Below are 12651 nucleotides of genomic sequence, written 5' to 3'. Positions count from 1 at the left end.
TTTATTATTTTTTTTTTTAGTATTTGGCGGACACAACATCTTTGTATGTGGTGCTGAGGATCGAACCCGGGCCGTACGCATGCCAGGCGAGCGCACTACCGCTTGAGCCACATCCCCAGCCCTAGTTGTGGACTTTTTAAAAAGTAATTTTAAAAATGTCGTATTAGAACCTATAAGATTTATCTGATATTGATCTTAGAAATAAATTCACAATTTTAAATGCTTTCATAATTAAATAGAAGGTAAAGTGAAATAAATTATTTAAAATAACAATCTAAAAATGCCATATCAAAACAGAGTAATGAAATAAATTGTTTAGAAAACCAAAATTAATAAATTCAACATAATTTGAGTAGAAATTAGGCAAACCTGACAAGTCAAAAAAATGTTGAAATAAAAATATTATATAGCAGGGGGGGACTGGGATTGTGGTTCAGCAGTAGAGAACTCACCTAGCACGTGCAAGGCCCTGGGTTCAAAACTCAGCACGGCATAAAAATACATAAATAAAATAAAGGTATAAAAGTTTATATAGCAATTGATAAGGCACTGCCTTTTATGAAAATAAGCTGTGATTTAAGGTTGACACATCTTGAAAATGTCAATTAAACCATGCAGGAATAAATCTGAACCCTTCTTCATTTCTGAATGTTATGGGTGGTTTATGTGGCATAGGAATTGCAGTTTTTGAAGTTTAATAAACTTCAAAACTACATTTTTTTTTTTCATCTGTGGTCTTTGCGCTCATACAATACTTTCCCAGTAGATAAACTCAGAGTTATAGACCTTAAGGACCCCAGTAGAACCTGGTCAATCAAATCTACTCAGGCCCAAAAGAGACTATAGAATGTTAGAAAATGTCTTCAGTTCGTCAGTTGGTTAAAGGAGAAGATAAAATGGTTACCCCAAGGGATGCCAAAAAGAATCATTTGACTTAAAATCATTTTTAAATTACTCTAAAACGGAGCAAACTGAATATATTATGTATGTATATTATCCTTATTCTATAAAAATTTTTGAAGTAGCTTACATGAAGTACATAAATATATACACAATACAGAAAATAAAATTCAAAAGTATAACAAAAAGGTAAAATTTTTGTCCAGATGAGAAACCCAGCCAGGGAAAAGAAAATGGATTTCTTCACTGAGTGTCAGTCATTTGGCAACCTAGACCATGTGATGGGAAACACCCGCCTGGGGAAGGAGAGCAGGGCTTTGTGCAGTCTCTGCAGTGTACAGAGTGCAGAAAGCTCTGGTCACTGAGAGGTGGGGTTGAAACCACAGAAGTGGGGATGCCATTGGGCAGAGGAAAGTCATTTGCTCAGAAACTATTCTGTGCACAGAAAATTCCCTGGGAGTTTTTATTAAACTATGAAATTAAAAGTTTAGTGAAATGGCTGAATATAAGATTAATATTACAAAAATTTAAAACCTTTCCATACTTGTAGGCATAACAAATGAGAAAAATGGTAGAAAGAAATGTCATTCACAATTCTAACAAAGATAAATAATAGAGAACATTGTCCCTACCTATCCATTTGTTTAAAATTCATTCTTATATTTGAAAAAGCCAGTTTTTGTTGAGTACAGAAGATGAATTGAAATGTTCATTATCTCCAAATGGGAGGATAGCTGTCCTTCCTAACCTGTATAAGACCTGAACAGAGAACTAGAGTTATAGGAGATGAAAATAAACTTATAACAAATGAAATAGTGGGTCATGGCTGAAGGATAGCAGTTTGTATGGTTGTTATTGAGCACTTACTGTATACTAGACTTGGAGCTCCGTGGCTTTATGCATTTCACCTGTTCAGTTCTCACACCAGCCATAAGATGTTAATGCCATCCTACTCTTTTAAGATGAGAAAATTGAACCTTGTCTGAGAGCTATTAAAGGACAGAACAAAGATTCAATGCTAAGTACATCTGACTTCAAAGCTTTAAGAAGGTATAAAAATATATTAAATAGATTGATTAAAAGCAGAGTGTTACATGTAATCATTAAAATAATGCACTTATGTTTGCATGTACATATATATGAGTATATACATATATATATGCATTCTTAACAAAGACTCAAAAATCAATGTAGAAGGGAAATACTATTTAATAGTTAATAAATCTGTAAGACTGAAATTGCAGTTTAACAGAAAATCCAGTTTATATTTTTATTGGACACAGTTCAGAAAGATAAATGTTGATGCATTGAAGAGTTATATATAAAAACAAAATTATAAAAGTTTATACAGAAGTAGAATAGTCAAAATCATGAGAGAACTTATCAGAATTTGAACAAATGAAGGAAATAACAAAAGAGCAAATTAGTAGATTTAGTTGTCTAATAAACTAAATCCTGTATGTCAAAATTTTTCCAAATAAAAAGCCAACTTCAACACTGATAAAATATCTTCTAATAAAATACCTTCTAAATAATACATTAAAATTATGTAGCGTTTTATATAAAGAGCTCATACAAATCAATAGGAAGAACACTACAAACTTAGTAAAAAAATGACAGATCAGTCATAAGATAAGAAATAAAAACATCTAGAAATGTGTTCATCACTTAAAACTAAAGAAATGCAGGCTTATTTCTTGAAAGAAAACAACAGTTTTATACCTTTTCTCATCAAATTAGCAAAGGAAAACGCACATGAACAGCTTGGTGTGATGTGCCTCTGCTGCAGGTAATGGTTTTAATTGGTCCCAGTTTTTTGAAAAATAACGTGATGATATGAATTGAGTGCCTTCAAAGTATTCTTATGCTTTGATGGGAGAGATGAAGAAATATTTCCACAGTGCTACCTATTGAAAGCAGCCTGGATGTCAAGGGTCAGAGCCACATCATTCCTTGAGTGTGTTCAGCCCACAGCTGGCTGCAATATTCAGTGGTTCAGAGCACACCACAGGAGGTAGACAGACCTGGGTTCAAATTCACTGTACAGCACTTTGCAGTTATTATTTAACTTAATCATGAAAGGTGATGATAATAGTAAGATGTGCTATCTAAGAATATTAGAGTTAAATACCTGTGAAAATTACTAATCAGCATAGATCATATAATAAGCCTTGAATTTGCTATTAATATACTATCAATTACGATTAGTTTATCCACAATTATAATTGATAACATTGATGTATAATATAATTAATAATTGATCATATTCAAGAGTAATTTGACTAATAATTAATGGTAGCAAGTTGTAATTGCCCCATGTGTCTCAGTAAATCAGGGAAAATCAGCATTAAAGCATCTCAATTCTTAAGGTCCAGCTAATCGGAGCCCTGCTACCCTTTGATGTAACTGCTGACAACTACTTCTTCCTGACCTACCTCCTTCCCCTCCAGGAGCAATCAGAAATCAATTGGCTCTCTGGGGCCAATGTTACTTCTGTTTTTAGAACTCTCTGCTTAGTGGTAGATCAGAGGTGCTCATGACCAGGAAATTGTGAGTGTGAAATATTATCAGCTACTTTCTAGCTACCCGGATGCCTCTTTGACTGTAAGTATTAGTGATATAATTTATTTAATCCATCTCAGTTCAGTAGAACCTATACTTTGAAAAAGGAAATCCCCTATTAGTTTACCTCATTTACCTTGTTTTATATTTATTTCAGCTTATTGCCCCTGGAATAGGTCAAACAAAGTTGGTCATCATTGTAGATAACTAGCTTTGGGTTGGTTTTGGTCAGTCTGCAGTAAATACTAATCATGTTCTTCGCAGAAAGCACCATGCTAATATTGAACCAGTTGTATTTGGAGGTCTAGAATAGAAGAAGGAAAAGAGAGGACATGTGGAAAACTCAGGCTTTCCCTCAAAAAAAAACTATTATCTATCCAGGGAACTAAAAACTATTACACAAATGAAATCTATCAAAAGACATGAATTCATGATTCACTTTGAAAGTAAGATTTTTGTCTGTGCTTTAGTAAGAGTGTTACCTTAAAAGTGCATAAGCTATTTGAAGGATTTGTATTTTCTCAAGTGCCCCACTGTGTTTCTTTGAAAAAGAACCCAACGCTGGTAGGCTGCTTTCAAGCCCTCCTCACTTGTTAATAAGGCAGAATACGTGAGCTGTGGTGTTGAAGAATTCCACTATTGTGGATTAACTTAGTTGCAGAGAAAATTGTTTAATCAGTCATCTGTTTTTTGATTAATTCATTATTTATTCCTAATCTCTTAATCACACCATATAGAAAATTTACCTAAAGTATATTGAAAAAAGAATGTATTGCATTTTTCTTTCTATGTTAAGTCGAAGGGGTAGTAAAATGATAATAGTGTGCAATTCCAGGATAGGAGTTTCAGATGAGCCCTCACTTTTTAAATTTTTTTAATATATTTGTTCTTTTAGTTATACATAATAGTAGAATGTATCTTGACATATTATATCCACAGAATATAACTTCCTATTCTTGTGATTGTACATGATGTAGAGGGGATCTTTTTGTGACCTATTATCCATATTCATTTTCAAGTGTGCTACATATTCTCCTTTTACTTGTTATTAAACATTTCAACTAATAATTCTAAAAGTTTAGTTTAAAAGGTGATAAATTTAAAGTTTAATATAATAGTGTGTATTTTTAAAGGAATTATCTCAAATAATTTTATCTCATAGGCATACACTGTGACAGATGTTTGCAAATCTTGGTTTAAAACTGATTGAAGTATTTTAAGAAAACTGAAAAAATGTCAGTTGTAAAATTTATTTTACCAAGTGCAGATGTAAGACATCAAGTTCTCAGACTGATGGTAGAATTAACAAAAAACACCATCTGGTTCAATAATTATCTGAAAATACCCATATTCTTGGATTTGTTAATACCACTTAGTTCCCAGCTTTATTTTATCTGAGTTTGCACACCAACCAGGCTAGGTTGTACAAAATGAAGACTATTTCCATCTGATCATTTTAAAAACTGTGTGTTTGCATGAATAATGAATCTTTGAATTGTTACTAAACAAGCAAATTATTTGCGTCTGTGTCACATCGGTTATCAAGTTTGCACATGTGACAGCTTCAACAGCCGTCACGTAAAATGCATAGAGCTTGTAACCATATGTTTTTGCTTGACAAAAAGCTAAAACTCAAGATCCATTTTCAATATGGAATGCACAAATTAACACTTTAAAATGCACCACAATATGTACAGCTTGGCAAAATTTGCAGAAATAGCACGTTTCTAGATATTAACTGATATCTTTGGATTCGACCTTAAGGTATTCAATCATTTTGATTAAAAGACTGATTTCTCATAAAACCACAGTCTGTTGGAGGCGCAAAGCCAATGACATTTGAGCATTCATATATTTTCATAAACTTTGAACAATGTCAGTGAGACACCTCTTCAATCTTGGCCACACAACAGCAGGGTATTCAATCTTTCTTTAGCTTAAGACAGAAAATTTGAATATCAGCATAGGGTTATAAATGTGGCAGGTCGGGTGGTGTGCTCCGTGTTGATTGTTAAGGAGCAGACTGTGCGGTGTGCAGAACATTCCGCTGTGCACTCTTAGCCAGCATTTTCCCTTTCCTTCACTTTTTCCCACCTCCCTCCCGCAAAGGTATCACAGGAAGAAAGTGTTTTGTTTTATAAATGTGGTTCCTTTGAAGACTTTCTCAGGTGTGAGAAGGATGCCTTTAAAAATGACTACTCCTGTTGTCTCAATTGCTCTGAGGACTATGATGCTGTAGATACCCTGATACTTCTTCAGCAGCTTTTTCATCCTTTGAACATAATAATTAGTCTTTATGATATCAAGTATGTCTGTTCCCCTTTGGCCTCCTAAGCAGAAATCGGATGTTCTTCAAATATTTCTTTTTTGGTTGCGTAGTTCAGTGCAAAGTGATTATCCTATGTGATCAGTGAGATGTGCAAGGTTTTCAGTTTGTTGTAAATAATAGTGTTAAGTGTATTAACATCCTCTACAAATCGCATGTCTCTCTCTTTAGAGCATTGTCTTGCAGACAGCTTGGGCAAAAACCAGATGGGCTATGAGGGGAAGATGAGCAATTCTGTCTTGTCCAGACAGAAGATGCAACAACAACATTCTGTTAAGTAGAGACAATGAAGGCTTATTTTAATACATAACAGATGCCTAAAAATGTTTACCCAAAATTCCTTTAATCTTGCTAATCCTCACATTTAACATATTCTTAGTATTAGAATGCAAAGCATTTTTAGTACTCTAAGACAAAGGAGAGCAAAATTATTGAAGAGTTGGCTTCACTTGGCATGATCCCACAGAATTAGACGTAGTCATTGATAATAGTCCAAATCTTTGTATTTTTTATTATTATGTATGTATACCCACCTCCAAAGATAAAATGAAATGTTTGCTTTGGTAAGGTAGAATCCATATCAGAAAAGGTACTTATTAATTGTGTTCTTAATTTCAGTAAAATCTGCTGTGTGAGACATAGGAGTAAATTGTTCAATTGAATAGTTTTGTAGCTCTTCTAAACCAGTACAGCTTGATTCATTAATTCACTGATGTGAGATATCTTCAGTGACCAGCAGCTGATAGCTCAAGGGGTAATGATGTTGATTCAGCTACCATAATTTCCAAATAACTGCAGTCTTCATTACTTCCTACTGTAGCTGGCCAAATACACACCTTCAGTAAGTATTGTGAGCATAGGCCATATCTAAAGATAAAAGAATTCCCTTGCCTGGGTAGGTTATCACTTCTGTAGGGTTTTGCCCTCACAGTCCTGTTCACTACACTGACCATCCATTAGTTCAGCAGACATTAAGGAGCATCTGTTGGGTGCCAGTCACTGTGCAGAGTGCAGGACTCCATCCGTAAGCACTGTCCTCCTGTGCCTGTGGAGATACAGGAGACAACAGTGACCAAAGTAGGTGTCTTGTGGTGAGGACTAACCAACACTCGCACAGGAATTGAAGGCTTGTACCTTCACTGAGGACAAGCTGTTCGAGGGGAGGAGGGCTCAAAAGCATTCCAGGGAGAAGGTGACCAAGTGCAAGGTCCTTCAGAGGGAGAGAGCCACATGGCACACTGAAGGCAGTGAAAATTCAGACCAGTGTGACTGAGAATGTGGAAGGAAGAGCATGTGGCCAGTGAGGAGGACTATACAGGCCGAGGGACAACTTCAGGTTTTCATCATGGAGATTATAAGAACAAATTTAAATTTAGGAATCAAACTCTTCTCATTTAGGTAGAATGGATTGGAGAGGGTAGAATTAGGAAACTAGTTAGGTGATCATAACCAAGACCACAAAGATACAGGTGGTTTATAAGGTCATAGCCGTAGTTACAGAGCAAAGAGGGAGGGTGCAGGATACGTGCTGGAGACTGAGTTGGCAGGACTCACCAGTGAATTGTAAGTGGAAAAGCAGCGTAGTTGGATGGATTAAGAAAGATTGCTGGTTTCCCATCTTGAGTGATGGATGCCTTTTGATCTCTGATTTAGAACAGACTGCAGAATTAGGAGACAGTCACCACAGGAGAGAGTGTGAGGAGACAGAAGAGGGGGTCCAGGTAGATTCCTGAGGACCACAAAGCTCAAGGCCAGCCCCAGGACAGCGAGTCAATACAGGAGGTGGTGAGAGGGAACAGTGCCAAAGTTGAAGAGACAAGAGGCTTCAAGAAGGAAGGTGAGCCAGGCTGAATGTCATGCACCTGTGATCCCAGCAGCTCAGAGGCCGAGGAGAAGGAATGCAAGCTCAAGGCCAGCCTGGGCAACCGAGGCCCTGTCTTAAAAAGGCCTGGGGTGCCTGGGTTCAATCCCTAGTACCAAAAAAAAGAAAGGAGAAACATGGAGTCAGGATGCCCTGTGGCTTCTTTTGAGCCCTTTCAACACCTCCCACCAGGGCTGTATGCTCAGTGCACAGAGCCTAGTGACGGGCTTGGGTTATCAGGGAGATGAAGAGCAGAGTGCTGTCTACCCTGGCCTCTGCTGGGCCACTATGGTCCTGGAAGAACCAGATTTTATTTGGTCATTCAGCAAGCTGTATTGTGTTTCCAGAATGCTACCTATCATTAAACTGTGTGTTTCCGGGCTTTGCTCTGGAAATTCTCAGGGAGAGCTCTCAGTTTATTTGCCAGGGATGCCATAATAAGGTGCCAGAGTCTGGAAAGCTTAACAGCAGACATTTATTTTCTCACAGAACAGGAGAACAGGAGTCTGAGACAGGTTTCAGCAGGAGTTGTTCCCCCCAGGCCTCATGCAGATGGCCATCTTCTCCCTATGTCCTCTGAATGCCTGTGACTCAACCCCGTCCTCCTATAAGGACATCAACCACACTGGATTCGGGTCCATCCTAATGGCCTCATTTTACCTTAATTACCTTTTTAAAGGACTTATCTTCAAATCCAGTCAAATTCTAAAGTATTTGGGGTTGGGACTTCAACAAGTAAATATTGTAGGACATAATTTAGCCACTAACAGGCCCAAAATGTGCATTTTAAGAAAATACCCCAAGCAATTTTAATGCTATTGGGCTTTAAACCAACTTTAAGAAACACAGAACTACAATGTACAGAAAACTGCTGAGATAAAAGGGATTAATGTGGTCCTTTCCCTTTAGGTACTGACATCTCTTGGGGAGATCTACCCATGAGCTTTGAGAATGTGTTCTCATGTTCAAGTTGTCACACCTGTCTTTACATTGTGTCTAGTTCCCAAAGAAGGCAAAATGCAGGGGAGCGGGGAGAGGGGAGTATATCTATGAACATGAATAATTCATGTGCTGTGAGCAACCATATCTTATGTTAGCTATACATATAGATCAGATAATTTTGTAGAATAACTGAAAGTCAGTGTCAGGATACTTTACCCACAAAAATCGATCATTTGGTTTGTACCTTCAGCTACATTTGTCGTGGTTACTAATATAGTTAACCCAGCTGGTTTTTTTTAGAATAAATACTTGCCCTTTGCTCTAAATGCACATAATATGGGGCCACTTTTAGTTTGATTTGTAAAATCCATGGCTAAAATTCTATTCTTTCTGTGTTTTTCTGACTTGCTGGTGTGTTCATATCTGTACACATCCACATCTGTGAATAAGGTAAAGAAAAATTTAGAAGGTGCTTTAAAGATAAAAGTTCTGAAACGGTGTTATGTCTGAGACACTATTTGTTATGAATGTTTTATACAGCCTAGTTTATTTCTTTTTAAAATTATCCTAAGCAATGGCAGGTTCCGTTTGGTTTCAGAGGATAAAGATTGTCAATCCTGAAATCTTTATCCTCATGGATCTATTCTTCTCCCTCCCTCCACAGAGGAAGTGCTGCTCCTAGCCAGGGCCACTAGTCAGGACAGAATGGTGTTGGTTCTCTCTCTTCAGATGCCATGCTGCCTCTGCAAAGGGTGGAGAAGAAGCACGCTCACCATCCTCACTCGGCGGGGGGGGGGGGGGGGGGGGCGGGGAGTAGAGTGCAGGGAGAGAGGGAAGGAATGTCTGTTTCTCCAGCACCCCCATACTCTCCTGTTTCCGCATGTGGCTTATAGTACCAGTTTCCATGGTTTTTTCTTATATTTGGGCAAATCGTTGTCAACATATGCATAAGTACAGTGAACACATACTTTCAAATGTTGAAGAGTTTCAACTATAATAACAAAAAATAGCTCCAAACTCAAATTGTATTATAATAAAACATAAAAATTGAAGGTGAAGTCTTACAGTAAAACTGCCTCTTTAAAGAAACAGTAATAACATGTTTGTGTGTCCAAGTCACCAGGAATCATGTAAGTACATGAAGATTATAACAATAAAATATTGAAAAGAATTTCTAAAAATAGATATGTTAAATTAATAGTTATTTAAACTAGATGAAAAGTTAATTTTGAAAGTCATATGATTGGGGCAGAATGTTCATAGACAAAAGAAAAAAACCATTGCACCAGGTTCCTTAGTCTACCTGAATTATTAATTTTCGTGTTAGATATTTAAATTTTATCCCTGGACTGGACAGGACTTAGTAATTGCCAACAACAACAGTCAGAGCCATACATTAGATCTTGCTCTGTTGGCTAAAAAATATTACATTGTTATTATCTAAAGGATTAAGACTATATCGCCACAAATTACATTGTGGATTAAATTAAGGTTTTTCTCAGATTCTTTCTCTGTATAATGGGAATTATCTGCATAATGTGGGTTGCTTTTTTGAGTTATTGGAAATATGAATTGTTAGCCTGGAATTTATTATATATGTCACATTTCTCAGATTTCTGTAGCAAGAATATATCTAGTTCAGCAGACTTGTTTACAGGCCACACATTAGGTGCCATGTCAACAGTGAGTGGACAGGAGCACTCCTGGCCTCGTCGGCAAATCTGGAGGAGTGATCACAGAAGGTAGCCAGGACTGGTGGGACCTACGCAGAGAATAGCTTTGGGACAGGACTTTTTTGTTTGAACAGAATAAGAAAAGGCTCTGGAAAAAAGAGTGTGGTGGGATGGGAAGAGCTGCCTGGTGAGCCCCAGCAGCTACTCTGCTGCTGAGAGGCATCACTACCCTGCCAAGCATCCTCTTCCCCATCTTGTCCCCAAGCATGAGACCTTAGCCCCCAGCCACTGATAGAAGAGCAGAATCTCTTCTCCCTCCCTACTGAGAACCACAGTGACTTGTCTACTCTTTAGTAACTTCCCATCATTAATAAGCCCTCATTGATTCAAGGTCACTTGGCCCTTTGTAATCATGGGTTGGCTGACCTGAAAGATATCATTATCTCACACAAATCACAGCAGTTCATTCACCTGCAAAACTCCCTGCACATGTAACAATAACATAGATTGTAGATCTCCTAGGTTACCTGTTAAGGGCCAGGTGAGCAGATTAGTCAAGGAAGTTGAACTTTCTGTACTATGAAATAGTATAATGGTCATCGTTTAAAAATATCTTTAGGTAATACACAAAGTCATTAAAATTATAATGCTAAGAGGTGATATAGTCACTGAATTTAAATAATATATATTTCTATTTTTTGTTATTTGTTTGTTTAGCTGATTTTATTTTGCATGAACTAATCCCATGATGGCTCAGCCCATTTTTCTCTTCCCTACCTTTACCCCATATAAGAAGAAAATGGATCAATTTTTTTAGAAGGACATTGATAGTCATTACAGTGTGGAGAAAATTGATCAAAATATTAATTAGACTTTTGTTTTGCTAGTTTGCATTAGACAGATGGAGTTCTGATCTTTAACAGCACCATGACTCATGAAACTGCTTGTGTACTAAAATGCCATTATTAACACAACAGTAGTTTTCAGCAGTTGGTAATTATTGGCATAATTAAACATTTATCAAGAAACGAGTATTTATCATTCATTAAACTTTCATTAAAAATCCATCTTAGCAAAGGCTAGACTAGTGATTTTCACACGATAGCTTCTAAACGTCTGGCAGGAACGTGGAGCACTCTCATAATGACCTATGTCATACAAAGGTGATGCTCAGGAAGGGGGCAGCTGTGGGATTTGGATTTGGTTCATCCTCAGCGTCATTAGGTTGGACCAGAGTTCACAGCATTTGGCATTTTGTAGCATTCTATCTAGGAAGTGGTATTACCGTTGGCAAAGAAAAGTTACTTCTACGCAAGCTCTGTAATGACATTTACATAATTTGATTTCCCCAAAACATGGGGGTTTTTATATCTTGGGTATGATATTTTGTATCGTGTATAGAAACTGGAGCATAAGTAGAGACTGATACTATCACACTCTAAATATCTGACTTGAAAGTTCGACACAAGGAATCTTCCTTCAGTTCCCTTGTCACTCTGCAGGCCACTGAAAGGCTTTCTATCAATCATCAGAGGCTTCACCATGTCACAGAGCATATGTCACTTGATGTACAGTGATGGCAGTCTTGGTGTTATGTCCAGATTTTTTGACTTACTTTAGATTACATACCTATTTCCCAAAATAAAGGAATGAAATAGGATAGAAAATGACATATAGAGAATTCCATCTAACAGCTGCTCTCAACTCCTCTGCATGTTTTTCCTGTTTAACTGCGTACTACTATCAACACGGCAGTTTTCACATAGAACAAGTCGATGTTGTTGTTGTTTTTTTTTTTTTTTTCAAAAAAAAAAATTGTCCATGTTTATGGGATACCATATTATATTCAATACATGTATACATTATATAATGTTCAAATCAGGGTACACATTTCTCTCATTTATCATTTGTTTATGGTGAAGACATTCAAAACCTTGTTTTCTAGCTTTTAAGAAAAATGTAGAAAAGCTTATTCCTATCTATAGTCATCCTACTCTACAGTTGCATACCCCAGCTGCTTACTGCTATGGAATTTCCACTTGGTGCCGTGGATCAACCTTGTCCATCCCTGCCCTTCCTGTTTTCCCCCAGAGTCTCCCCATTCCACTCTCAACCTCTGTGAGATTAACTTTTCAGATTCCATGTATGAGTGACACCGTCTAGCATTTTTCTTTTTGTGCCTGACTTATTGCAGTTAATATAATGATCTCCAATTTTACCCATATTTTCATAAATGACACAATTTCATTTCATACAGTTAAGCAGTATTTGGTGTATATGAACCACATGTTATTTAACCATTCAGCAGCTGATGGGCACATTAAGACTGTATGATTAGTATTTATAGTGAAAGTGTATGTTTTTCTATTTTGTTCATATTCATCCAA

General features: G+C 36.9%; 1 protein-coding gene across 3 annotated transcripts in view; it reads left to right on the top strand.

Annotated features, from left to right (window-relative positions):
* Positions 1–12651, top strand: part of Znf407 (zinc finger protein 407) — a 421370-nt gene that overhangs the window by 374518 nt on the left and 34201 nt on the right. The window contains exon 9 of one of the 3 annotated variants that reach the window (XM_078029873.1): positions 21–154. The exons of the other annotated variants lie outside the window; for them this stretch is intronic. Coding sequence (XP_077885999.1) covers positions 21–106 — 86 coding nt within the window. The 3' untranslated portion in view covers positions 107–154. Of the gene's footprint in view, positions 1–20; positions 155–12651 lie in introns of those variants that run through there. 3 annotated transcript variants of the gene reach the window in all.

The sequence above is a fragment of the Ictidomys tridecemlineatus genome, chromosome 13 (genome assembly GCF_052094955.1).
Source record: "Ictidomys tridecemlineatus isolate mIctTri1 chromosome 13, mIctTri1.hap1, whole genome shotgun sequence".
Classification (NCBI taxonomy): Eukaryota; Metazoa; Chordata; class Mammalia; order Rodentia; family Sciuridae; genus Ictidomys; species Ictidomys tridecemlineatus.
The sequence above is the reverse complement of the archived record's forward strand: the minus strand, read 5'-3'. Positions and strand labels throughout refer to the sequence as shown.